At 48.7% G+C, this 25255-nt stretch overlaps 11 protein-coding genes across 11 annotated transcripts; 5 read left to right on the top strand and 6 right to left on the bottom strand.

The window, feature by feature from the left end:
* Window positions 1-1033: 1033 nt before the first annotated feature.
* Window positions 1034-2846, bottom strand: F4813DRAFT_349574 (uncharacterized protein). The gene has a single exon (XM_049242190.1). The coding sequence runs from the start codon at window positions 2471-2473 to the stop codon at window positions 1502-1504; it is 972 nt and encodes a 323-aa protein (XP_049102287.1). The 5' UTR covers window positions 2474-2846; the 3' UTR covers window positions 1034-1501.
* Window positions 2847-3490: 644 nt separating this feature from the next.
* F4813DRAFT_386524 (uncharacterized protein) lies at window positions 3491-4303 on the bottom strand (the record flags this gene model as incomplete). The annotated part of the gene is made up of 1 exon (XM_049246431.1): window positions 3491-4303. One exon carries the CDS (start codon window positions 4301-4303, stop codon window positions 3491-3493), a length of 813 nt encoding a protein of 270 aa, XP_049102286.1.
* Window positions 4304-5561: 1258 nt separating this feature from the next.
* On the top strand, window positions 5562-7341 carry F4813DRAFT_349564 (kinase-like domain-containing protein). The gene is made up of 3 exons (XM_049242189.1): window positions 5562-6238; window positions 6308-6807; window positions 6867-7341. Exons 1-3 carry the CDS (start codon window positions 6011-6013, stop codon window positions 7267-7269), a joined length of 1131 nt encoding a protein of 376 aa, XP_049102285.1. The 5' UTR covers window positions 5562-6010; the 3' UTR covers window positions 7270-7341.
* Window positions 7342-7548: 207 nt separating this feature from the next.
* F4813DRAFT_349561 (uncharacterized protein) lies at window positions 7549-9470 on the top strand. The gene is made up of 2 exons (XM_049242188.1): window positions 7549-7885; window positions 8021-9470. Exons 1-2 carry the CDS (start codon window positions 7770-7772, stop codon window positions 9369-9371), a joined length of 1467 nt encoding a protein of 488 aa, XP_049102284.1. The 5' UTR covers window positions 7549-7769; the 3' UTR covers window positions 9372-9470.
* Window positions 9471-11764, bottom strand: F4813DRAFT_349559 (mitochondrial carrier). Its single transcript, XM_049242186.1, has 5 exons — window positions 11489-11764; window positions 11072-11263; window positions 10922-10996; window positions 10176-10777; window positions 9471-10086 (listed from the first exon to the last, which is right to left on the bottom strand). Exons 2-5 carry the CDS (start codon window positions 11086-11088, stop codon window positions 9848-9850), a joined length of 933 nt encoding a protein of 310 aa, XP_049102283.1. The 5' UTR covers window positions 11089-11263; window positions 11489-11764; the 3' UTR covers window positions 9471-9847.
* Window positions 11765-12716: 952 nt separating this feature from the next.
* On the bottom strand, window positions 12717-14115 carry F4813DRAFT_379176 (RING finger protein; the record flags this gene model as incomplete). Its single annotated transcript, XM_049245418.1, has 3 exons — window positions 12717-13334; window positions 13408-13501; window positions 13616-14115. The coding sequence occupies 3 exons, from the start codon at window positions 14113-14115 to the stop codon at window positions 12717-12719; spliced, it is 1212 nt and encodes a 403-aa protein (XP_049102282.1).
* Window positions 14116-15716: 1601 nt separating this feature from the next.
* On the bottom strand, window positions 15717-18532 carry F4813DRAFT_349553 (SSrecog-domain-containing protein). The gene is made up of 4 exons (XM_049242185.1): window positions 18308-18532; window positions 18021-18243; window positions 17463-17962; window positions 15717-17407 (listed from the first exon to the last, which is right to left on the bottom strand). Exons 1-4 carry the CDS (start codon window positions 18316-18318, stop codon window positions 16429-16431), a joined length of 1713 nt encoding a protein of 570 aa, XP_049102281.1. The 5' UTR covers window positions 18319-18532; the 3' UTR covers window positions 15717-16428.
* A 335-nt stretch (window positions 18533-18867) lies between these two features.
* Window positions 18868-21300, top strand: F4813DRAFT_291072 (DUF1900-domain-containing protein). Its single transcript, XM_049240631.1, has 7 exons — window positions 18868-19041; window positions 19099-19187; window positions 19254-19396; window positions 19468-20033; window positions 20083-20119; window positions 20181-20295; window positions 20361-21300. Exons 1-7 carry the CDS (start codon window positions 19008-19010, stop codon window positions 21165-21167), a joined length of 1791 nt encoding a protein of 596 aa, XP_049102280.1. The 5' UTR covers window positions 18868-19007; the 3' UTR covers window positions 21168-21300.
* Window positions 21301-21336: 36 nt separating this feature from the next.
* On the bottom strand, window positions 21337-22620 carry F4813DRAFT_291091 (Phosphoribosylformimino-5-aminoimidazole carboxamide ribotide isomerase). The gene is made up of 3 exons (XM_049240632.1): window positions 22133-22620; window positions 21877-22066; window positions 21337-21795 (listed from the first exon to the last, which is right to left on the bottom strand). Exons 1-3 carry the CDS (start codon window positions 22430-22432, stop codon window positions 21506-21508), a joined length of 780 nt encoding a protein of 259 aa, XP_049102279.1. The 5' UTR covers window positions 22433-22620; the 3' UTR covers window positions 21337-21505.
* A 99-nt stretch (window positions 22621-22719) lies between these two features.
* F4813DRAFT_291054 (uncharacterized protein) lies at window positions 22720-23875 on the top strand. The gene has a single exon (XM_049240630.1). It carries the CDS (start codon window positions 22785-22787, stop codon window positions 23697-23699), a length of 915 nt encoding a protein of 304 aa, XP_049102278.1. The 5' UTR covers window positions 22720-22784; the 3' UTR covers window positions 23700-23875.
* Window positions 23876-24173: 298 nt separating this feature from the next.
* On the top strand, window positions 24174-24635 carry F4813DRAFT_386515 (uncharacterized protein; the record flags this gene model as incomplete). Its single annotated transcript, XM_049246430.1, has 1 exon — window positions 24174-24635. One exon carries the CDS (start codon window positions 24174-24176, stop codon window positions 24633-24635), a length of 462 nt encoding a protein of 153 aa, XP_049102277.1.
* Window positions 24636-25255: the final 620 nt, after the last annotated feature.

Raw genomic sequence — 25255 nt, 5'->3', positions numbered from 1 at the left:
TGGTGAACGGGTGAAGGTGATATCGCAGTATAATTGTCTACGGGCCAGGAATATATGGCCCTGAGACGCGATGCGAGTGTGCTGCTAAGCACTGCGGGGAAACAGATGGCTTGGAAACGAAAGGGACTGAAAGCTGCCATATTAGTCACTACCTAACAACGGATTGCGTGTTCGAACACAATCGCGGAAGCATAAATAGCCACGCTATCTAATGCCTATAGGACGGCAGTTTACCTACGACAGTAAATCCCGAACCCACCAGGGCGAACCCCCATACAACATGAAGTTGTTACAGGATACTGATATTGATTGCTTCTCGGACTAGAGCACATCAACGCTTAGTATTCCAATCTTTACCTTGGTTCTTAAGCACACCTGATGAATACTCAGGCGACTGCTTTGGTTTCTATACCAATCAACTATAGAAATTATTATACGGGCAAAGAGTATTACCCCCTTTATGACACAAATAGCAACAGGGTCATACCATTGACTCATCTATGCTATCCAACCCCCTTTAAAGCCTACAAACTATATTAATACCCCCAGACAATCAGCTAGTTAATGTTTAATATGATAAATAATAATACATTTGTATATCTATCAGTTTTATCGTCTCCTGTAGTTCATATCATTTTTGAAGTGAGCATTGTTTACCCATACATGAAGTAGTCTTACGAAGATACTGTTATTAGACGATGCACTTGGTCTCCTTTCTTACCAAGGTCTATATACTAGTCGATGCTCGCCTTATCCTAAGAAAAGCCTATGATCCACACACCTACTTACGTTTCTTCACCCTGGAGTTAAGTAATAGAATAACTTATAGCTAGTTACCCGTTACTTGAAACATATATTAGGTCTAAAGCGCTACGACTAAGCTAATAACCCCTATTACTACCTACCTTATAATAGTAGAACCTAGAATAATAAGTTTTCGCGGATAGGGGTAAGAACGAGCTTAACATATTGGCATTGGGAAAAGGGGGCGATTTGTTGGAAAAGAAAACTGTTAAGTTTATATAGTTAGTTAGTTAGTTAATACATAAAGTAACTATATACCTACTCAACGAGATAATAAATGCTTATTTTACTACCCAGACAGTTATGATTGATATTCGATAAACGTTATTGGTACCCCGAGATCCTAGTCAGAACAACTGGAGCAAAACATAGGTTTGGATTCTATTTTCTTGTATTATATGTATTCGGATCTATACACGCCATACCATCTTCGTAGATCAATCGACATCGAGAATAGACGAAAAGCCCATTAAATCCCAATACACGCTCAAGTCATTCATTCTCCTTTACTTTCTTTTCATCACGACGTCTCCCTTATCATACCCCGTAGAGCCAATCTCCCCGCGCAGCAGAAATAAAGATAAACTAGCAACGGCTGTATTGCCTCTTCCGTAACCTGCACTGCCACCCAAGCGAATCTGGACAGCTCACGCGTCTATATAAAACCGGCTTCTTTTCACGTGAGTAAAGGTCCCATCTACTCGGCAGCAGTCTTCCTCCACAAATCCCTCATCTGTATAACCCCCGGCACGCAAGCCAGCGCCCCCACGGCCGTCTCACTCAGCAGCCCCGTCTCGGAGCTCCAGTGCAGCGTAAGCGGGGCCCAAGCGAGGTTGCGCAGGAGGGTCTTGCGCCAGGTCGCAGTCCACTCGGTCTCTTCTGCCTGGACCTCCGCCGCCGTCTTCCCATCAGCGAACTTCTCGGCGCGAGCCCGCTGCCCGCGCTTCCGGTTCTCGTACAGCAGACGGCCGACCTCGGCGCCCACGAACGCAGCCCAGAACCGCGCGCTCCAGAGCGAAGCACGGCGTTGGGTGGCGGGCGCCCAGCCCAGGACGCCTTTGGAGGAGAGATACGCGCCGTTCTCGAGGGCTTGGAAGACGACGCAGGTGGACAGCTGGAACCAGGAGATGGCCGTCTCGAGCTTGTCCGTCTTCTTCTCGGCCTCTCCCGCCGTCTTCTTAGCCACGAGGCGGCGGAGCCAGAAGTACATGTTCAGCAACCCCCACAACCGGAGGAAAGTCCTAGCGTCGGTCACCATGGCGCTGAGAGCGCGCAATCGCTTAGCGAAGACCAGGGCGAGGGCAGCGCTGCGGCCGGGCAGCGCTTTGGCGGTGAATACCAGGGTGGCGGAGGGGGGCAGACTGGCGGCGAGAGCGAGGAGTTGCTGGGCGCTGCGCTGGATGGCGGGGCGGGTCAGGTGTTCGAGGATAGAGGCGGAGAAGCGCGAGGAGTAGCATAGGAACAGCAGCGCGGTGTCGATGCCCGAGGGCGTCTGCAGACACCGCTGGAGATGGGCTAGAAAAGCATCGATGTTCGAGGGTGCGGCCGTGATGACTTCTTTGATCGGGAAGGGCTTTGGCTTGGCGACGGGCAGCGGAATGGCGGATGGTACGGGATCGCCCGAGGGCAGGTCCGCGGTGGCGGATGTGGTGATTTCGGTGGCGCTCATGGTTGCTGTGTTTAGGTGGACTTCTTGGCTGGATGGACCATGTAATTATGTGCGTTTGGATACGCAGATACAGGCTCTAGTATCGATAAAAGGGTTATATATAATGTGTAGGTAGGTAGGTAGGTAGGTAGGTTTAACGTAGGACCTGACGTTGAGGTTTAATAACAATGACTGGGACTGGTGTACCTTTAAGTACCTAATGTGTACCTACCTTTTGTAGTTAAAAGACGACAACGAAATGAATGGTAGGTTAGGTGCCTAAGCAAAGAAACGCAATAACGAACAAAGGACAGAGCGATTCTGTCTCTGTAGTACGACAGTAGGTGCTGTAGTGCTGTAGTGCTGTAGTGGGTTACGAGACGCCGGCGCCGGTGGTTATTACATATTTAAAGCGTTGCATAGTTCGCACCTTCTCTCCTTACCTCGGCACACTCCGGTTCGGGGAGGTTCTAAAGCTACCTAGCTAACATACGGCTAACCTAGGTAGCTAATGCTAGCCAATCGAGGTTTAGCCAGATTGGCAGAATTCCACCGCCTTCATTTTACCCACACCGACATCATGCAACTTGTACAATACGGCACTCGCATTAGGTAATGTCATAACTCGTAGGTGCAAAACATACAGTAAAGCGTAAGTGACTTCAGGTGCTTAAATCTCATACTATGACGTTTCTCATTTCTACTATGTAGTGTACAAACCCCCACCAAGCTTAATCTTATAAGCCACTCGGCAGCTCGGTAGTGACATCTCCTATAACAAAACTTCAACGTCTAATTTCGAAATATCTACTCTCCATCCCAATAGACTGCTCCCAGTCGCAGATAACCCATGCCGCCTCTCTAACGCTTCACCCCGAAATTATAATGGCTCATGGTATCGCTATCCCCAGTACCCTGTCTCCAGCACCTCGTGATTGGTATCATTTGTCCTATCGCTCCTATCCTTCCCATCCCCTTTAAACATTACAAATACTGTTACATGCTCGGATATACATTCTAAGACTTTAAGTTGAACCGCTACCGCAACAATAACATAGCAGCACATATCGCAACTACTAGGGCTTCCTTGCAATATCTTGGTGAGAGAACCGTGCTCAAGCCTTGCTCTGGAGGTAAAGTATCAAATGGCGCACCGGCGAAAAAAGGTATTGGCGCACCAGCGTCAGACGACGTTGATTGCGTCGGCTCACTCGGCGTAGTAGGCTGTGCCGTGTTCTGTTTCGATGTAGTATCGGTAGGCGAGTTGGTAGCCGTGGCTGTTGGTGATGATATTTCTTGATCTGTTGTAGATTGAGTTGTTGTGGATTGGCCACTGGCGCTGGTACTTGCACTTGCACTTGCACTTGCACTTGCACTCGTGCTTGACGTCGTAGATGTCGTCTTTTCGGTAGTGCGGCTCGTGTCCGTCGGGGAACTTGTCGGCGCCGTGACGATTGTTGAGGATCCCCCCTTGGTCGACGATGGTTGTACGGTCGTAGTGACCGACGTCGGATCCTGACCAGGACAAAGAGTATCGACTAAATCACCCGACAACACGATCCCGAGCAATGACTTGTGGCTGACATTAAGATCCCCGCAAGCTTCTTGTACAAGATCCTGCACCTGCTGGACTCCCTTCACACAGCTTGCCGAACATTGTCTACCACCTGTGAAATCATCAACCTTGCAGCCGTCTATTTCCGTCTGATAGGCACGAATGCAGCTTTTCGGTATGCTGTTGGATATAATGAGCTGGAACTGAGTTAAGTTGACAGCCGACGAGGTCGAGACCATAGCCAGCAGTGCCGTGAGATCTAAGACTCGTCGCGACCGTTGCCGACGATGCGTCATCTTCGGAGAAGGATCCTTTCGCGATAATCCGGTGTCTTCGCAACAGACCGCTATCAACCAAATTGACAGAACCAAAGAAAATTGAGGAAATCAGATATTCTCCGAGAGTATAGCTTGATAGCATATAAGGTGGCCTGACGTTTTAGCCAAACAACGTGAGGTCTGCACAGTCGGATCTGGCTAGATCGAACAAGCAGACACGCCGAAACACGAGTTGTATCAGGAGGCTACAAATGGCGGAAGACCTTTTAGTACGGCGCGAGACGTAGATTTGTGAGAGGGTCGGGCAGTACCTAGGCCCCAAGGCGTGTTGCTTAGACAGGCGGGTAGGCGGATAGGCATGCAGAACGATAGGAGCAGCCACTCGACGCCAATTATACGCAAAAGATAACAAACGGAAACTCGAAGGCGGTTCTAACGACAAAATATTAAACCACCAATGCAGTCAACGCGAAACAAGCACACAAAATGGTATGCTGAAGAAAACGAAGCGCAGCTCCTCTGTTTTTGGCACGTCGTGTTCGCGACAATATTAAGCCAAAACCAGAGCCATAGTAACAGTAACAGTGACAGTGACAGTGACAGTGACAGTGACAGTGACAGTGACAATAGCGTCTTCTTTGAAAACAAGAAAAAGAAAAAGGTGAACAAGGTTATTACATAGTAGTGGAAAAGACGGCAGATGGGGGGGAAACACTTTATGAGAAACAAAGTTCAATTTTACAAGTCCTGGGGTTATTGCCTATATTAGATTCAGCTTGCCATAGCCTGCCATAGCCTGCCATAACCTGCCATAACCTGCCATTTGCATCATTTGCATCATTTGCATTATTTTAGCCCATTCAATCCCCGGCCACGCGAGATTCCCTTTACATAGTAGTTCCCTCACTCCCACGAGCTAAACCCCCTTGACCCCCCGGGCTAATCGCAAGCGGCCAACCAATCTAACCTATCGATCGGAACGGATCCCTCGTAGCCATTGCCTTATAAGGTGTCGGGGTAAACCAATGGAAAGGGGGAAGTGATGTCAAGGAGAGTAAACGAAACAAGGGCGTGTTTGAGATACCGACTAACTGGTCCTTGTCCTATTTTTAATTGGTGGGAAGAGCTTTTTGCTCTTACCTCTAAAGGTTATACGGTGGTACCTGGCCAATAGCTTCCGGGAATTGGGGTAGATACTTGGGTACTTTGTTGTCAACTTCCGTCTTTCGTCATAGGCTCATAGCACCTTTGAATCTTTTCTATTTCTTAAGAGATAGAGTTATTAGTAATTACATAAGAACTAGCAATGGCAAGCGAGCCTTGAATAGGTTTATATTACATACAATTGCATAGATCCCGCGAATCAAGACTATTACCTACTGCATTAGACTTGAGTCATTGGCCGAAGTGGCTTGACCTAATCCAATCATAGCTTCAACTGCATCAGGGCGCTCAGGACTGATGAGATATGAATATGAAAAGAGTCAAGTTTTTGCTTGTCTAGACTATATGTATATATATACATATACATATATCAATCTAAACTTGTCTTCCATCAACGATATCCTATGGAAAATAAGTCGCGCAGTTGATCTTAGTTATCCAGGTATTCAGCCTTATTCCACGATTTTCGTACCGCGCTTAGTTTAACGGTGCTCAAAGCCATTACGTTCTTATAATCGAACTGATTTAATTCACCCCCGAAAGAGTTTTTTAACTTCAAATATGACTTCGGCAAGCCGTGGGGAGATCACATCTAAAGTCCTTGAGAGTCTCAAAGGAACACCTTACGAAGCATCGTCGCTCGATGTATTATCAGGGGGAACTGCTAACTTCATATACCGCGCAACATTGATGCAGCCACTTGAAGATGGTACGCAACAAGTTGCCGTTAAGCATTCTGAGGACTATGTTGCGAACTCACCGGACTTCAAGTTGACTCTATCTCGTTGCGTATGTTGCTTCTACCAAATAAAGCTGTAGCCTTACATATTTGCAATAAAATACACTAATTCTTGGTAGCGCGTCGAAGAAGAATGTCTCAAAGCGCTATCAGCATTTCCCATCGTCGGCAAGGCAGATGAGAGCGATCCTTACCATTTCATCGTCAGGACGCCTAAATTATACCATTTCGACGAGACGAACAACACCCAAGTTCAAGAGTATCTACAGAACGGCATTGATTTAAAAACGCATACCTTGACAGTTGTATCCGGTGCTGATCTAGAGACAACAAAGCACCAAAGTCTCCAGCTTGGCAAGGCGTTGGGAAGATGGCTTAAAGGCTTCCACGACTGGGCGGCGCAACAACCCGAGCTGCGACGGACGGTAACCGCAAATAAGGAGTTGCAGCAGTTGAAGCACATAATCAATTCCTCATGGCTTCTAGACCGAGTCAAGCAGTTCCCAGATGTCCTCGGGGACGCTGAAGGCGTCTTCGAAGAGGTGGGGAAGATGGCTGCGGCAGAGCTGGAGGACGACAATCAGCTCCAGGTTATCCATGGCGACTTTTGGACGGGAAAGCAAGTGATACAGGCCCGTTCGTTTCTTGTAGCCCATTTGCTGATATATGCCTCACTAGCATTCTTCTTCCCAAGGCCCAAATTAAGGAGGGAGAAGACGTGCCAATGTTCGTGATCGACTGGGAGATGTCACAGATAGGAAAGCCTAACCTCGATGTCGGCCAAATGCTCGCAGAACTGTACGAGTTGAAGCTATACAAGGGTAAACCAGCCGGCCTATTTATGGTTCAGGGATTTATAGAGGGCTATGGCCCAGTGAGCGAGGACTTTGCCTTCCGCACGGCGATCCAAGTCGGCGCTCACCTGGTCTCCTTTGGGATGATAGTCCCGGGTTGGGGGCCGGTAGAGCAGGTTGAAGAATGCGGACGCCTCGGGAGAGATATGATAACTCGCGCGTGGGAGAAGGACCGCCGGTGGTTTGAAGAGAGCGATTTCGCCTGTCTGTTTAGTACGACAGGATGAGCAATGCTACCTATTGAACTGTCTCATAGCTCATAGAAGAGGAGAAGAAATATATATAGCTGTGAACTCTCATAACAAAGAACCGATCTCCCGAATACTGAATTGCATACCTAGGTACCTACCTAGGTTAGGTTAATGAAGTATAATCGTGCGTTTAGGTATCAGGGGCAAAGTATAGCTTAAGAAACACGGACCCACGTGACTCCCGCAAAAGAATTCTTAATGAGTTAAATTTAAAACTAGGTTAGTTAACTAGGTTAACAGGTACCTAAACTAGGTACAATACCTAAACTTACCAACTTACCTACCTAACCTACATATTAATATATATTAGGTACTAGGTTAGTTACCAGCACTTAAAAGACTAAGCCATCCCTACGGGTGTTATTAATTAATAGCAACCTTCCTCATTCATCCTCACATCCTCAATAATCTCCGTCTCCACCCAACCCAGAAATCTTCATCGGAGGGGTATGTAGTGTAAACCAGGCCTTGTCCCAATGACGACAGCGGCATCAACCCCCCCGGCCGAGACCGCGGGGTCCTCTCGGCCGTGCAACCGGTGCAAGGACCACGAAGGCACCGTCGACTTGCGGGGTGCCGAGACGGTATGCGAGTAGGTGGAATTACTTACCTATATATTACACCTAGTTATCTGTTTCTTATTCTTATTCTTATTTCTTATCTATCATACGGAATATTATATTAATATATATATATATATAAATATCATCTCACTAACGTCCCCCAGAACCTGCTTCGCATACTACGTATCCAGCAAAGCCATCAAGCGCCTCGAGGCCCTGCAGCGCGAAACCGCCGCGCCGAGGTCGTCTACCACCACCAAGGGCCCTAGGCGGCCGCAGCGGTACCTGGTCGGGCTGTCGTGCGGGCCGTCGTCGACGGCGCTGCTGCACGTGTTGACGGAGAATGTGCGGCTGCAGCGCGCTAGGGGGCAGAAGACGTCTCGGTTTGAGTACGTTGCTGTGCATGTTGTCGACGACACTGTTCCTCCTTCTGGGAGGGAGGGGGGAAGAGACGAGGACGGGGACGGGGAAGTTTCCTATATTGCCGCCTTCCGCACCCGCTTCCCAGACGCAAACCTGCAAACCGTGCCCCTGAGTTCTGCGCTCGATTTACCTTCTATCGACTGGACCTCCCTCCCTACTCCCCCCATTCCTATTCCTACCTCTCAAGACACCACCACCACCACCACCACCACCCCTCCCTCCCACCGCCTCTCCCAAATCCTGCAATCCCTCCCCTCCACAACCTCCCGCGCCGACATCAAGCGCCTCCTAACCCGCCACGTCCTCCTCGCCGCCTCCCGCGCCCGAAGCTGCGACGCCCTGCTCCTCGGCCACAGCACCACCTCGCTCGCCGAGCTGACGCTCTCCGAGACGGCCAAAGGGAGAGGGTTCTCCTTACCATGGCTAGTTAACGACGGCGCCGTACCGGTCCCTTCCAGTCCGGACCACGGATTTCCCGGCGATAGTAGTAGTAGTAGTAGCAGCGATAACAACAACAACAACAACAACAACAACGATACTGCCACAACCAATGGGCTTCCGACCGAGACCCCCGGACCCCTCCTCCCGATCTACAGCCCGCTGCGCGAGCTGTTCCGCAAGGAACTCGTGCTGTATCTCTCGCAGACGTCGCCGGCGCTCACTGGCATCTTACCGCCGGCTGAAGCGGCCAGGATTAGCAGTGCTGCTGCTAACGGGGGCGGGGGCGGGGGTGTAGCCGCGGTAGTTTCGCACCGGGACCTGAGTATCGACGACGTGCTGGGGCGGTACTTCAGCGAAGTCGAAGCCAGCTACCCTTCCGTCGTGGCCAACGTCGTGCGTACGACGGGCAAGTTGCTGCGGCGGCCTGCGGACGACGATCACAGTCATAGTCACGATCACGAAGGGAACACAATAATAAGCAGCAATGCTAGTAATGGGCGAACTAACTGCGGCCTCTGCGGCGCACCAGTCGACGAACTAGGCGACGGGCGGTGGCGGGGTGAAATCGGCGATGACGAGGATGGGAACGGGGACAGAGCGGCAACTCGACGGAGGCTATGCTACGGATGCCAACGGTCTATACGCGGATAGCACATAGCTAGCTACCTAGCTTACCTACCTCTATGTATCTCGGCACCTCCCTGCCTTCACCTTAACAAGCAATAAGAGAAACCAGTGGCTAAAGCAAGCCTGTGAATAACAAAATGTTTATTTCTACTCGTAGAAGAATACCACTAGTAAATCTAGCGGACATAGCTGTCCCAGCTACGGCGCCGTCCCATATCTAACTTACCGACCCTAGTCGTAGTCGGAGAGAAAATGGCGCTCAAATATAGGCCAGAAGTATAATTAACCCGCCTACCCCATCTCTATGATGAACGTGGTGGCACCCGAATACCGTGAATGTATACCATATACCGGATATCCTCCCTCTATTGAGATAATGTCTTCCCTAACCGACACCATGTTTGTTTGTTTGTTTGTTCAAGCTAGCCTTCCGTCCCCCTTGCCGTTCCCGTTCCCGGTCACGTCACGTCGTCCAGCACCTATGCCTCCTATAGACCTATTCAGGCCTTTCCTAGCGTCGGAGCAGGCAACATCTTGATCTCGAGTTTGCGCATTAGCTTGTTCGTCTGCTCGGCCAGTGACAGCGTTAATATAGTATGAGGTAAGATGCGCGCCAAGTGTGGCAGGAAACCTTTATATATAGCTAGGATGCCCTCGGTGCGGATCGTCTTGCCTAGGCAATCAAATACGCCCTTGTACAGGTTGCCGTTCTGGTTGTATAACCGCGACATAATCGTATCTTGGGTCATATTATGTTAGCATGCGTCTGATCTATCCAATGGGTATGGGTCATATTAAAAGTGATATAGGCTGAGATTAGGGACTTACCAGGCGGGTGCATAAAGCAGCACACAACAAACCCAGATACCGTACTGCTAGCCAAGTGCAGCGGCGCGCCCTCCTCCATACCTAAATGCCTAACGAGCCGCCTCTTGGCGAAGAAGTACGTAGGCAGCTGGACGGAGCTACCGAAACCCGTGCGGATCATGGCAGCGCCGACACCGCGGTACAAGCCGCCGAAGCCCTCGGCGCGGTATATCTGGCTGAGACCGTCAATGGCGTTACGGTAGTTGTGCTGGGTGCCGACAGGCAAGAAGGGCGAGTAGCTCTGGAGCCGCGTCTTAACGAGGAAAAAAGGACTGCCGGCGGCCGCACCGATCATGCCCGAGCTGGCGCCGCAGAACATATTGACCCCCAGGTTCTGCGCCGCGCCGTCGCGCAGCAGTAGCGAAGCTAACCGGTTCCGCATGGGATCGTAGAACCCCAACCGACACCCGTTGAGGAGAACTTGGTAGACGTAAGCGCACCCGATGCCGCGGTATAGGCCGCGTATGCCCTCGTTCCGCACGATAACGCTGACGCCGTGGAAGGGCCCGCGGTAGTGGTGCGGCTGGTGGCCCTTGGTCTGGAGCTCGCCTTGGAGCTGCATTCTATTCCCTGTTAGCTGCGTCTTGCCATGGTGTATACACACGGTATCTATCGCCGAGACAAGAGCTCATACTACACATTGCAGACGAACCGCTTTCTCCGGAAACCCTTTGTGTGTTTAGACGAGGGGACAATGGCATGCGTACCGAATCTTAACCGTCTCGAAGGGATGTGTGGCCGTGACGGCGCCACAAGCGGCGATGCCGCCTGCTATGAAAGCCCTACAGCTCTGATTAGTTGGTGAAGCTCTAAACAGCATTGTCTGGCCATTGTCTGGCCATTGTCTGGCATCGTACCCAGCAGTAGTCGCCATGGCGTTCGTTCCAAGCAGTCCGCTCAACCACCGGGCAGTTTGTTCTTTGGGACTCGGTCGCCCCTCCAAGTAACGCTTGCTCTAGTCTACCAACTACCAAAAGAAGATGGGTCGACGGGCGATCAAATTGGGCGCAGCCAGAATATATAAGGTTCTGGTCTCCGACGTCAATTCGCTTTTTCGGCGTTAGCAGGAACCCCGAGAAGATGGTCTGCAGAAAAGCGGAAGAGGGAAGAAGGCTTGCAGAAAAGCGGAAGAGAGAAGAAGATATAAAATCAAAAAAAGAAACAGCAAAAAACGTAGATCATAAATCCATTTTTGGTCGGTGAGGCTTATTGTTCTTCTCTAAGACCGGCCTAACAATGAATCCATTGATGACATGAACAAAAAAAATAGATACCGGATACAAAATCTACCATCTAAGTAAAGAAATGTGTAGGATTGGACCCTCCGAAATTCACGCCCGTCTCCGAGCTCGCAAATCCTAAAGTTGCAGCTAAGTCTTTAAGCTCTCATTAGCGGATAGCGGATAGCGGATACGGACGGCATGGATCGAAGCTGCCGTATAGATGTATGCAATGCTTGTATTGTACCCTTTCCCCACTCTGTACGGAATACTACATGTATGTAAGTACTTGACCTGATTAATAAGCTTATAGGGCTGGGGTAAAGGGCAACTGTATCGTACATAGCTGAAAAGTAGGTAACTACATAACTACTTGTACTTAATGCATAAATTATAACATCTAAACCTGTAAACCTATAACTTCAATGCTATAACTATACCAAGAGCCTCAATCCTGCACGAGCCCCATTATTCCAAACATGAGTATCATCTAAATTTGCATCTGAAGCATAAGGCTGTGCAAAATCTCAACTCGCCGTCGTGACTTTATAAATTATCACCGACTCATAATATTATTATGCCGTCACAAGATATGCCTGACTCCCATAACCATGGCTGATGTCCCCCAGGTTCAGCCTTGAATGCATTCTATAATTTACAACAACTCCAGTAGACAGATGCTTCGTAGACCCCCAATATCCCCCGAAAGAAAAAGGAAGACAAATGACAAATTGGGCCAAAGACGCCGGAACTAAGGTTCCTGCGAATAGCCATATTTCTTAACTCCTGAGAGGTATACACTCATCCGCCTCATCTTGTGAGATATCTTCGGACCTACCTTCTCGCTCTCCGTACGCGTTCCCTAGATATCGGCATTAGACCCAGTCCGGTATGGTATATCCAGTTCTTAGGCCCAGACTTGGTCTATCTCTTGAATAGGGAGTAAACATATAAAAGATAAATATATAGTTTCCCTTGATTCTAACGAATCCGCATCGTCCAAATCTCACTCTTGCGCTAACCCTTCCCATACTCGGGGTGACCTATGAGAATCCAATATAGGTCAAAAATGTATCTCGTAGCCATCTCAAAACAGTGATATGGGCGTATGCTGTCGAAGACTACGACGTATCCGTCGGGTTTCAATCTTCAACTATACATATGGTACTGCAGCATTGCTATACGACGCCCTTCTCCTTATCTTCCACTCGAATCTTCAAGGGCAGACGTATCCACTTTAGCCAACAAATAAACCTCAACTCTACAAAAGGCAGCAGCTTTTCTATGATCTGTCCACTTCAACTTGTGCTGCGGCGTCCAGGCTGCTCATACCAGTCTGCCGAGTACTTTCTTGGCTTACTCGTGCTGGGTTACCATCAAACACCCACGGGCCTGCGTCGTTGCGTGGAGTGATTGGGCCTTCGTGACTGGGCCCCGGGGGGTTGCTGTTTGGTGATGGTGTCCGATTAGTCGTAGACCGATCGCCACTATTCACACGTGGTGTCGCATTGGGTATGGGGACCGGCTCCGTCACGGTATGTCTTAATAGGACTGACTGTGCTGCTGCAGCGTCGATCTGCATTGTCACATCACCCGCATCACCTTCGCCGGACGACTGCCGTGAGCGAACTTCGACATTCGACTGGGAGATTGCAAGCGGCACAGCTTCGCCGTTGAGTTGAGAAGCTGGAGGGGTGGATCTCTCTTCCTGAGCATCGTCTATGCCCGAGTCTAGCTGTTGCCATTCGTCAGACGGCTCGTCTACTTCGGCGTCTAAATCAGCTGTGGCTCGACAGTTCGGGCATATAAAGATTGGCCATGACGGCCCGTTTAACATTTCCCGAATACACTTGAAATGCCACGTATGAGAGCAAGGCGCTACAAAGAGAGATTGACAGGGCTATTAGAGAGATGTATTAGTATCAAATAAACAAAGTGTAAGATCTGATAGCGCTCAGAATGGTAATACGTACTGCTATCGCGTTTAGGCAGATGGAGCAATCCTGCGCATGGGCTGATGAAGCTGACGTTGACGTCAAGTCTCTTAAGCGCTTGTGTGTTGCCATGCTGTTGATTTGTTAGCCGTCGTCGCCGCATCGAGATGACAAAAAGAGCGAAGTGCGAATATAAGGAAGGAAAACTCTTCGGGAATTACAAAAATGATATGATGTACAAACGTACTTGAAGGTGTTAGGTTTTGATTGCCAACCTCTGTTTAACTCTATGCGCATTTTCACGCAACGGTAAATCATCTCCTCCCCACCCTTAAAGTCTATTCCTAGCTGAACTATGTCGCCATCATTAATGGGAAACGGCTTGGACTCAGTACCAGGGGCACTTAGACGAATGTGGTTGAGAAATGTCCCGGAAGAACTTTTAACGTCTTTGATATACCATTTCCCCTTCTCGAACCAGAATTCGCAATGACGACGGCTTACTACCTTGCTCTTAAAACCCACAGGCGCAGCAGACGGTGTGTTGATAGGTACGAGGGCGTGGTTCTCCCGCTCTGAGTATCTACCAACCTTAATTGTTTCCTTGCCTGTTGGTAATGTACGCGAAATCGGAGTGAACGAAAGGGATGGCCGGTTTGATCGTGTATCGAAGAATGCCGAGAAGCGTATGGTTGGTAACGCATCGTGAGCGACGTCGCTCGTGGTTGCTGACCGTGTCCGCGTCATGTTTACGTCCGGCAGATGCTCCTGGTTCTCAACTAGAGGATTTGATTCGGATCTTGAGATCAACAAAGCCTCGGAAGCAGCCTCGGAGAATCTACTGGCGCGGCGGCGATGTGTCCTCGAATCGTCGTTTGGATCTGATGTATTGAGCGGGTCGGAGTCGACCTCATGAGGAGCAGCGGATGTGGTGGTGGGGGAAGCAGGCTGGATTGAAGGTGCAGATGTGGATGTGTCTTGAGGAACGGTCCTATTGTGGTGGACGAGGCTGGACGTGTCGCGCGACAAGAGATGTAGATGTATTAAGCCCCGTATCCTGCTGCCTCTACCTGGAGACGAGGGAGATGCCGGTGGAGCGGTTGTGGAAGGTGTGAGAGGCGGGAAAAGACCCGGCGATGGCGGCGTAGGCTGTGTGAACATTTATTATAGTTGTACGTGGGTGTCGAGTGAAAGGTAATCTGGGGTGTGTGTGTGGAAAGGGCGTCCACACGTCGTGTATAATTGACGAATAATAAACCGTCTTTTTAACGAATATAATAACGAATAATAATGGAAATAAGAGCACCGACTTCGAGTGGAGAGGAAAAATAGGGTCGGACTTGTATTTTTTATTTTCTTTTTTTCTGTTTGGTACAAGAAAAAGGAGCACGGCACAGCGGAGTGGCTATTGATATCTAAAGGGTCCTTTTGCAGTGGGGGGGCGAGCTTGGGGGGGTTTGCCGTTCTGCAGTTCTGCAGTTGTGCAGTCCACTTCGACGTCTTATGTTTGTAAGAACGCGATGCGGAGTCGGCTGATCAGGTTGGTTGACCTTGAACCATGCAAATAAAATCTAGGCAAGTCGGACATGGGACCCAAGGTAGGCCAAGTGTAGTTGCTTGCATAGGTTAGGTAGGGTTAATCTTCTATTGGAGTAGGCAGTTGTTCCTTTGTAGAAATTGTCATTCGTTGCCGTGTCAAAAGATGCATAATAGACAGGAAGAAGGAATTGATAACAAAAAAACAACAACAAAAAATATGGAGTGGAAGGGGGGGAACAAAAATGTATTATACAGAAAATAAAGTACGAAGAAACAATGGGAAACCGCTCGGCTTCGACGTCAATTCAATCTGAACGGAAAACTGGCAAGTCTTACACTGATAGACTAGACTGACGACATGTTATCTGTACATGTATTTATTAAGGTTAGGTACAGTACTAATCCGTACATAAGGTATGTAATTACGCATAGGCTGTAGGCTGTATGTAGGCGCAGGCGCAGAAAGCTGACGGGTAAAAATTAGAAACAGGCCATGCCGAAAGGGGGATATTACAACCTCATGCTTTCCCTGAAAGCTATGGAGATACCCGGTGTACTTAGGGCCTTCCGAGTTAAGGTACATAAGGTTTATGCTCGTTGAAAATCACGCTTATGTAAATATTTACGTACCTATATGCGTACCTATGCGTACCATGTTTATGTATCGGTACGGGAGGATTTACTTTGCTTTCCTACGTCATAGGAGCTTCGCCTAGCATTCCGCGGTCGAATAGGACATACTCGATAGATATAACTACATACGTAGGTAGGTGTGTAATGTCTCGATTAAAAAACTTGCATGTCCTTGTCCTTGCAACCTTCTTGTCACATGAGAATGACATGAAATTAAAGAAAGGGAAAAGCCATCAGTAGACGGTTAATAGTGGTGGGGCTTCACATGTACACCATGTAGACGGCGTCAACTAGAAAACAACTGGAAAGTTAACTACGAGACTCTTGTTTCATATGCCATGTTTAGAGAGTGAATACTCAGGTCTCGGAAGTTAAACAAGACTCTAAGTCGTGTCTATCTCCTAGTCTTTCGAGGCCTCGACACCCTTAACTAGTTCATATAGGATCTCCATTGCCAAGCAGAGTCGGTTTGAGACGTAGTTAACCTTTTCCCCTTACACTCACTAACCCGAATATAGTCCTTAATGGGATCGCTAATCCTCAAGTGCCGTGTATTGAAATTCATCATTTATGAATTGATCTATGAAGATGCCTAGAAGGCCTATCGTGTGGTATCATTATGATTGGCTGTATAGGTCCAACGAAATACTACTTCGATGTGCCTGTCCCTATATGCTATCCTCAATATAAGACTGGTGGGTCAGCCACGTGCTTCGTACGAAATCCGCAAGCTGTACGAGAAAGAAAGAAAAAAGCAGCGATTGTGCTTGAGCAAAGCTATCAGAGCCTCCGTAACGCCGTTGCCGCTAGACCTTACCCTTGAACGACTCAACGATGAAAATTTCAAGTCTATGCCGGGTCAATTAGACACGGGGAAGAGGTTCGACCTTATTTTCCGGTTTTCTGTTTCTTGGCCTTGGGCTTCTTTTCCTCTTCCTCGTCTACCATTTCTTCATCCTCGTCCCGGTCTTCCCCACCATCAACGTCGCTCTCCGCACTTCCCGAACCAGACGATTCGTGAGCCGAATCGTATTCCTCGGCGACATCGCTCTCGCTTTCGGCTTGGAAGTCATCGTCTACACTCTCCTCGTCTTCGTCAGCGGAACCACGGTCCGCTCGAGGACCGACCACTTCCTCTTCGGATTCATCCATGACTTCCTGGCGGAGCGCAGCAGCAAGTAAATTAGCATCCTCATCGATCTCATTCTTAACACGCAGGCCTTTGAGTTTGAAGAATCCTTCGAGCGCCTTCAGATCTTCTCTATTAATATTGCTGAACTGATGAGGCGCTCCGCCGCTCTTCATGTGAACCGCGATATCGAAAGTTGATAATGCGGAAACCGCGCCACTAACACGGGAGAAAACAATGGAAGATGTTTGGTCATATGACACGTAAGTTGCGGGCTTCGGTACAAACATGAAGGCTTTCTCGAGGCAGTACAAAAATCCTTCCGCCGCTTTGATTGAGCATTTGATGCCGAACTGGTTTCTGTGTGTCATAAAATCCTTAGCCGGAGAGGTGATCTTCTTGTTGGCAAGGCCTTTGAAAATATAGGTAATAACCTGGTGAAGCGGTTGCTCGTAGTGAGGCTGTAGACGATCCTTGTACTGCTCATTCAACTGCTCCTCGGTGAGGTTGAGATCGATAGTCACTTCCTCATCCTTCTTGGCCTGCATAACTAGGAATGGGTACCTCGTCTGTCCCTGGCGGAGAGGTGGATCTAGCCCGATACACAGCATGAAATGCAGGTCGTCTGGCTTCGGAAGGACCATAAACTTCTTGATAGCCTCATACTGTATCTTGTAGTCGTACGTCTTACCGCGGAGGCGAAACGACGCTTCATACATGTCGATATCGAACCGTCCGCTATATAGTAATGATTAGAGGCATTCTAAAGCAAATAGGGGCCGAGTAGACGAACCGTGGCGTAAGGTGAAGAACTTCCAAGAAAGTAGCGATCGCATCACCTGCGGTCTCGCCGATCTCGGCCTTGTCCATGAGTGTCTCGTAGAACAGAGTTGCAGCATTCTTCTCCTCTTCGCCGCCGCTTCCTGCATCCTCTCCTTCTGTCTCTTTACGAGTGGTAGTGCCGGGAATATAGAAGCGCATCTCTACGAGCTGGTCTTTGCCCGCACCGGACTTCTTGCCGCGACCTCTCGCACCACCTAGGTGTCCGTTCGTGCCCGTATCATCCTCGTTCGATGCGGCGAATTCGACGGATACTTCGTTACGGCCAGCAAGATTGGTATTTGAAATCTCGGAGTAGGGAATTTCGAAGGAAGGCTTGTTCTGGACATTGAAGACAAGCTCGGCCTTGCTAAACTCAGTCTTGCCCCAGTTCCAGCCTCGCAATGCATGTTCCTTAGGGTCCAGATTTATGCTATACCAATTCTTGAATATCTTGCTCAAGCGCTCTAGATCCTGCAGTATTGTCAGCAACTGTCAGACGTATGCCAAGCAAATAGTTAATATGGGTTACCTCTTGTTGAAAACCGTCGAGATGGACAAGCTCGGAGGATCTCTTGAGAATCTTAACTTCGTAACCTTTTGCAGCACGGCTCCATTGCGCGTTGGCGATGTCACTGCGGTCGAGGGTGAAAGTGTTGCCGCCTGCAGAAGGTTTCCAACCCAGACCATTTTCTGCGAATCGGCACTTCCCAGACTCTTTGGATAAGTCCAGGAAGATATTATCGAAGTTCTCACTATTAAGTCCCACAATTAATAAAAAGAAATATAAACGATAGAAGCTTCACTGGCTATACTTACAACGCTGCCATGTTGACGATTGAGATATTGAATTGGCGGGCTGTTGGTGAGGCTGGGAAGGTATGGGAGATGCGACAGCTATGAGGACTAACTATAGGAAACCGCCTCTTGAGAGAAAAAGTTCAAAGAGGCGCGTCGACGCGCTAAGTTGCCTGAGTTAGGTATGTACCTACCTAAGTAAAGGGCCTAAAGAGCCTTATGTAAAAACTAATGGGATTTTAGCGTACCTAAATGGAACGGAAACGAACACGTGATTTCAGCTGGTTTGCATTATGTACACAACCTCTTATTCCGGGGTGTGGTGATGCAAACCCCACCTGCCCACCTGCCCACTTGCCCACTTGCCTTATCCACTTGTTCTCATTCGAGTTCAGGAGGCTCGCCTGGCTGGCCGCTGATTTAATTCCTAGCAGCAACTAATTCAACAGGGGGTACCCAGGTACATAGCTTCAGATTCCGCTCCTTGAATCAATCGACGTATTCGTACCTACCCTTACCTAATATCTTTACTGCCTTCTTTACTTACATACGCTTCGTTCTCCCCTATCTACCATCTGCCAGTTTCCTCTCTCTCTAAGTACCTTACCCTCTTAATGCTACAATCTCGCTGATTGATACCTCATATTCTATTTATCCTATTAGGTACTTTTTATCACATTCCTACTTCCTACTTCCTACTTTATACTGCCTACAGCCAATCATGGCTGGGCGCTTTGTTCGAGCGTCCAAGTACCGTACGTCCCCAACGCGCTCCCTTGCGATTTGCCGTGACCCGACTAACCTTGACTAAGGACATGTCTTCGGCAAATCTACTCGGAAGGAATTCTGTTATGATAATATACGTATAAGCCGAAATGCTTGGGATACCAACTTGGTTAAGGTCTGGTCTTCCCTCTTTTGCTGTCTGCATAGTACGCCCAGGAACTGACAGGTCCGGTTGCAACAGGCCAATCCAGAATATCTCTCGGTAAATTGGGAGGCCAGTGGTGGAGGTGCCTTTGCTGTCATCCCCTTGGGTGAGAAGGGCAAGCTCCCCGATGTCATTCCTCTATTCCGTGGCCACACTGCTGCAGTTCTCGATACCGACTGGTGCGCACGCGACCCTTGGGGTGGTTGATCCCCCCTTATGCGAAGACCTTAACCTAATGTTATTGCTCAAGGAACCCCTTTAACGATCGCCTAATCGCATCAGCTTCCGAAGATGGCAAAATCATGATTTGGGAAGTGCCTCAGGGCTTCACCCTATTAACAGATGCCGAGGAACCACCCGACGTAGCTCCCGTTTCCAAACTGACCGGTCACTCGAGGAAGGTTGGTCAGGTCTTATTCAACCCCGCTGCCGAGAATATACTTGCTTCTGCCTCTGGGGATTTCACAATCAAGATATGGGATGTAGGCACCGGTTCTGCTGCCCATACGCTCAAACACCCTGATATTGTTCAAAGTCTGTCGTGGAATGCCAATGGTACAATGCTCGTCACAACCTCGAGAGACAAGAAGCTTCGTGTATGGGATGTACGACAAGAGCGCCCTGCACATGAAGGACAAGGCCACGAGGGTGCCAAAAACAGCCGAACAGTTTGGTTAGGAGAACATAACAGATTTGCTACGACCGGCTTCTCTCGTATGAGTGATCGTCAACTTGCTCTCTGGGAGCCCGGTAACAACACGCCTATTATACTAAATACTCTTGATAGTATCTCCGGTGTTTGCATGCCTTTCTGGGGTAAGATGGTCTTTGGCTTATACATATTGCATAACTAACCTCGACATAGATGACGCCTGCAACTGCTTGTATCTCGCCGGAAAGGGGTAAGTTCTGTCCATTTTTAACATTGCTCAAAAAACAGGCGTCTAATCTAGATTGTATTAGTGATGGCAATATCCGATATTTTGAGTATGAGAACGACAAGTTCGAATTTCTTTCCGAGTACAAGTCGATTGAGCCTCAGAGAGGTATTGCTTTCGTTCCAAAGCGCGGAGTGAATGTAAGTAACTATAACTATATTCCCATCTTATCTCAATTTCGAATATCACAACTCACAATAGAAAGGTCCATGAAAATGAAGTCATGAGGGCATACAAGACAGTTAACGACACGTACATCGAGCCTATCTCTTTCACTGTCCCTCGACGGGCCGAGACATTCCAATCGGACATTTACCCACCAGCTTCTGGCGTCAAACCTGGTGTCGGTGCTAATGATTGGCTATCTGGCAAAACTGGCCTGCCACCGAAGATCGATTTTGAAAGCATCTATGAGGGCAGTGCGCCTGTTGAAGTCCTTGATTATCAGGCACCTGCTTCAGCACCAGCTCCGACCCCTGCACCTAAACCTGTACCTCAAAAGGAACCCGAGCCAGCAGCGCGACCTCCGCCTCCCACCCTTAAGGAGCAGAATCGCTCCATGGCTGCGATAGCCTCCAAGTATGAAGATAAAGATGAGGGCGATGACGACGAGACCTCAAGTTTCGAAGAGATCTCAAAGCCAACCCAACGCAGCGCAATCCCTGCACGCTCTGAGCCGACGCCTCTCTCTCCTACCAAGACTACCTCCGCGCCGCCACCGAAACCGGCAGCCGCAATTAAATCGCCTACTTACCCATCAACCTCGGCTACAGCAGTCCCTGTTTCAGCATCGTCGAACAGCCCAACATCTGGCCCAGGCGTTGAAACAACTTTGGAGCAGATCAAGCAGCTGTTAGAGACTCAGACTAACATGATTAGCGTGCAAGGCCAAAAGATCAATCATCTGACGGATGAGGTAGACAGCCTGAAGAAACGAGTGGGATCTGGAACGCAGGACCAGAGTGAACGTATCCGACAGCTGGAGCTGGAGTTGGAGGAGTTGAGGTCGTAAAGCCACAGGGAAGTTGTAGGAATACGTATCGAGACAATTAAAAGAGGTGGACTAGGGTCGAACAGTTGATGGATAACGAACGACATTGACGAAGCTTATACCTCCAGTCATTCCAAAATACCGTACCCGGAGCTACGCAGGCGTTCCCGAATCTTTTAATGGGCTGCATTTGTGGTTATACCTCGTCAACCGGATTTCTTGTCGCGAAGTGTAGGTGAGACTGATACTCATAGTTTATCTATCGTCGCAAAATAGGCTCTTCCCTCATGTATGCAAGGTCTATTAAGAGATTCTTCTATTATCTAGCTAGTGTTTTGTCTTTTATTGTTGTGGTCATGTCATTCCCCTTGCTTAGCATTCCACGCAACACAGTCATCAAATTTTACCCCTGTGCCGCCGAAACAGTCCAAGGCACTGCCAATTGTAAGGTCTACTTTTCCACGGCTCAGTTTCTTGACAAGTTCAAGGTCGTCAATATTTCTCCCGCCACCGGCATACGTTACCGGTATACTGCACCACTCCGCAAGCTTCTCGACGAGTTTCTCGTCGATGCCCTTCTGGAGACCCTCGTTGTCGGCGGCGTGAATGAGGAATTCGGAGCAGTACGGCTCTAAAATTTTAATGGACTCTGCGTATCATTTTAATCAGACGTTTCTTAACCTAAGGGTAAGCTTTCCAGCCGGGGCGGGGAGGATAGACGTCTAAATACCTTGGTTTACTTGCATGTCGGTGATAGTCTGCCATTTATTCATAGCTACAAACCATTTCTCGTCGCCCTGTCGCCTACAGCTAAGGTCGATAACGAGGTTATCTTTTCGGCCGCCGAGGGCAGCTAGCACGGCGTCTAGACGTTCCTGGCTGAACTTGCCTCCGGGGAAGAGGAAGGATGTGATGATGACCTACTAGAATCCGCAATCAACAATACTGCATAATATATGACACTCATACATATACATATCACCTACCTTATTAGCGCCCTGTTCTATCCACGTCGCAGCGTTCTGGTCGTTGATACCACCTCCGACCTGGAGATGGCCCGGCCACGCCGCCAGTGCCTCACTCGCAGCGTCATTATTTCCAGAGCCCAACATAATGACATGTGCCCCTTCGAGATTATGATCTCGGTATAGACGAGCGAAATGCCCGGCGGAATGCTGCGAGACAAAGTTCGTCTTGAGCTCGGCGGTGGAGCTATCGAGGGTTCCGCCCACGATCTGCTTCACCTGGCCGGCGTGTAGGTCTATACATGGTCTGAACCGTGTCATACTGTTTTAGGTATTTTTCAAGTATTTTGAACTATTAGGGGAGAGGGGGGTGATACTCATAAAATAACTTAAAAGGTACCTAAACTATAATACGTTTAAACTCACACCTTATAGATGGCGGGGCTTTTAACTTTAGATCTCTCTATCCGTTATGAGGCCATAGCGGGGTGTTTCTTTTTTAGCGTCAGGAATTAATAAGGCCAATTAGGCTCATTGATTGGTGAATTACTATTATATAACTTTACATAGGATAGTTATGCTCAAAATAACAATAACGTTTTAAACACTGTAAATTAATTGGATCCACTAAAACTTTTATTTTATATTTCTTCCAACTTCAACATCCAGAAAGATGGCTACAGTGCTCGGTAAGCGCAAGTCGCGCGCGCAGAAAACAGAATCCTCGTTATCCCAAGAAGAAGCCCAAGCTATCTTCCGCCAGCACTTTGAAGCCCAGTTTGCGCCGTTAGACCCGTCACTTGCCGCCTCACAACCAGCACAAACTGACGAACCCGAAGATCTGCGCTCCGACTCAGACGATGCCTCTAAGGACTCTTGGGACGGCGTATCTGACTCCGAGTCGGAATTAGAATCCGGGTCAGAGTCCACACCAAACAGCTCATCGACAGTCGAGGTGGTTGAAGTAGTCACCCATACGAGCAAGCTCCCTGCGCTCTCCACCGATCCGCTCTCCAAGCGCGAGAGCAAAGCCTACCTATCCTCGCGTGTCCCTTCCTCGTCCCTAGACCCAAATGCTTCTTCTCCCACCCCGGCGATAAAGCACAAAAACGCCGCGGACGAAGATGCCCCTTCACTTCTAAAAAACGACCTAGCGCTACAACGTTTGCTATCCGAATCGCACCTCCTTTCCGGATCGGGCCAGAACAACGGCAGCATAGAACACGCGGGTCGCAACCGCCATCTAGCCACAGACATGCGGCTAGCAGCGCTCGGCTCCAAGTCGAGCATCTTCAAGCAGGCCAAGATGCCCATGTCGCACCGGAAAGGCATCGTAGCTGCTGTGACGACGCGCGAGGCCAAGAGGCGTAAGGAGGCTCGCGAGAACGGCATCATCCTCGAGCGGCCTGCGAGTACGGCCGCGAAGGGGAAGCCCAGGGCTAGGAAGTTTGAGAAGGCCGTGGATGCTCCCGCGGTGGGGAGGCTGAGGAACGGCATGCTGAAACTGAGCCAGAAGGATATTGCCGAGATCCAAGGAGATGACAGGAGATCTGGGGGCAGAAGCGGTGGGAAGAGGAGGCGAAGGTGAAAGAATGAGTGTCAAAGATGAGCGACTCGCCCAGATTCAACGCATTATGGGATTCAATGCGGATGCCTTGCGGTGCACCTCAAGCCCACCCACAAGAAACTTCACTAATCTTCCTACTCCTATTTCTCTCTACGTCAATTCATATATATTTCTCCATTGCGGCAGGACTACGTTCACCTATCTACCACACCTGCAGTGGTTCAACGCAGTACACATTCCGTCTATTCGCAACCATAACTACAGTCACGGCAGCGATAGTAACACCAATCGACAAGATGCCTCCCAGGATGCCTCCCAGGATGCCCCAAGGTTCCTAACTTTAAACCGTTCATCAATGCTACTGTAAAACGTATGGGCGATAAGCTTGAAAAATCAATTGACGGCATAAGAAAGGATATTACCGAATTAATGACTATTATTGATAGTATGCGTCTAGCAAATACTAGGATGCGTAGTGATATTATTCACCTTATAATGCATTCTCGTTATGGTACTTTAACACTTCATAAGATTGGGGAAGGCCGCAGAGATCTTGCTAATGCCCATTCAGCAGATTATTCTACCTCAACCACGCTCGCTTTCGATTCTTCGACACAGAGACAACCCAGCCATTTGCTTCCAGACCCGGCTATGTTCGACTTCGAACTCTGCCCTGACATAGACTATGAAGTATGGAAGGCGGAGATGTGGATCAAATTACACATCGACGGCACCAGTATCGGCTCGAGGGAGGACCAACTTAAATATGTCTTGTATTACATTTACCCTGAGTACGCAGATGAGATCAGATCCGTAATTGACCGCGAGGAGGAAAAGGGAGAGGATGAGGATTGGGGATTTAACCATGTTTTCGAGATGATGGATCACCTAAGAGCCAAGCTAAATATGGCAGATTTCAAGCCAAAGGATGACTCTCGATCAATAGGGGAATATTAAGAAGTACGAATACAATCTCTGCCGTGCGTACGGGGTAGGAAAAGGGCGAGTCAACACCTATACAATCAATGTATGCCTGCCTCTCGGGAAACTGGATAACACCCTAGAGATGATGTACTAGGGAGGAGACGATGGACGGGGATATAACTAATGTTGCCACCATAAATGCAGTGCAATTTCAGCCTGTCTACACGCAAAGTATTGGGTAGAAGTGGTAGTTAATTACAGCATCGTCACCCGCCCTCCCCCCCATTCGCCCTAGTTAGACGTTCCGTTGGCAGTAACCTTAGAACCTCGTATCTGCAATTATACCAGTTTACTATGTAGACGGGTTCTACAAGCAAGGATTGACCGGGGATATCATATGATAAACTATGCATGAACGAAAGAGAATGACGTGGGATATACGCAGAAACTATACCAATTGGCGTATTTTGCGTTGATATACAACTAAAAAGTTGCCAATTCCTCTTCCCACAGCCTCATCACAATACACAATACTTATTAACCTTGCTTCCTATGAAGTATATGAAATATATAATGCATAGATTCTTCTAACTTCTATAGCATAGCAATACCCATAAGATAGCGTAAATGGACAATTACATCACTACCAAAAC

Source organism: Daldinia decipiens, assembly GCF_022478715.1.
Source record: "Daldinia decipiens strain CBS 113046 unplaced genomic scaffold F4813scaffold_6, whole genome shotgun sequence".
Classification (NCBI taxonomy): Eukaryota; Fungi; Ascomycota; class Sordariomycetes; order Xylariales; family Hypoxylaceae; genus Daldinia; species Daldinia decipiens.
The sequence above is the reverse complement of the archived record's forward strand: the minus strand, read 5'-3'. Positions and strand labels throughout refer to the sequence as shown.

Excerpts from the sequence above, each read along its gene's own strand:
- F4813DRAFT_291054 (XM_049240630.1), top strand. The coding sequence starts at position 22,785 with ATGGCTACAGTGCTCGGTAAGCGCAAGTCGCGCGCGCAGAAAACAGAA.
- F4813DRAFT_349561 (XM_049242188.1), top strand. The coding sequence starts at position 7,770 with ATGACGACAGCGGCATCAACCCCCCCGGCCGAGACCGCGGGGTCCTCT. Across the intron at positions 7,886-8,020 it reads GGTGCCGAGACGGTATGCGA|AACCTGCTTCGCATACTACG; the intron begins GTAGGTGGAATT and ends AACGTCCCCCAG.
- F4813DRAFT_349574 (XM_049242190.1), bottom strand. The coding sequence starts at position 2,473 with ATGAGCGCCACCGAAATCACCACATCCGCCACCGCGGACCTGCCCTCG.
- F4813DRAFT_349564 (XM_049242189.1), top strand. The coding sequence starts at position 6,011 with ATGACTTCGGCAAGCCGTGGGGAGATCACATCTAAAGTCCTTGAGAGT. Across the intron at positions 6,239-6,307 it reads AGTTGACTCTATCTCGTTGC|CGCGTCGAAGAAGAATGTCT; the intron begins GTATGTTGCTTC and ends AATTCTTGGTAG. Across the intron at positions 6,808-6,866 it reads GGCGACTTTTGGACGGGAAA|CATTCTTCTTCCCAAGGCCC; the intron begins GCAAGTGATACA and ends ATGCCTCACTAG.
- F4813DRAFT_291072 (XM_049240631.1), top strand. The coding sequence starts at position 19,008 with ATGGCTGGGCGCTTTGTTCGAGCGTCCAAGTACC. Across the intron at positions 20,120-20,180 it reads TTGTATCTCGCCGGAAAGGG|TGATGGCAATATCCGATATT; the intron begins GTAAGTTCTGTC and ends AGATTGTATTAG. Across the intron at positions 20,296-20,360 it reads TTCCAAAGCGCGGAGTGAAT|GTCCATGAAAATGAAGTCAT; the intron begins GTAAGTAACTAT and ends CACAATAGAAAG.
- F4813DRAFT_349559 (XM_049242186.1), bottom strand. Across the intron at positions 10,778-10,921 it reads TTCGAGACGGTTAAGATTCG|AATGCAGCTCCAAGGCGAGC; the intron begins GTACGCATGCCA and ends AACAGGGAATAG. Across the intron at positions 10,087-10,175 it reads CTGCTTTATGCACCCGCCTG|ATACGATTATGTCGCGGTTA; the intron begins GTAAGTCCCTAA and ends ATATGACCCAAG.
- F4813DRAFT_291091 (XM_049240632.1), bottom strand. The coding sequence starts at position 22,432 with ATGACACGGTTCAGACCATGTATAGACCTACACGCCGGCCAGGTGAAG. Across the intron at positions 22,067-22,132 it reads TAGAACAGGGCGCTAATAAG|GTCATCATCACATCCTTCCT; the intron begins GTAGGTGATATG and ends GGATTCTAGTAG. Across the intron at positions 21,796-21,876 it reads CGACATGCAAGTAAACCAAG|AGTCCATTAAAATTTTAGAG; the intron begins GTATTTAGACGT and ends AATGATACGCAG.
- F4813DRAFT_349553 (XM_049242185.1), bottom strand. Across the intron at positions 17,963-18,020 it reads TCGACGGTTTTCAACAAGAG|GATCTAGAGCGCTTGAGCAA; the intron begins GTAACCCATATT and ends ACAATACTGCAG. Across the intron at positions 17,408-17,462 it reads GTTCTTCACCTTACGCCACG|CGGACGGTTCGATATCGACA; the intron begins GTTCGTCTACTC and ends ATTACTATATAG.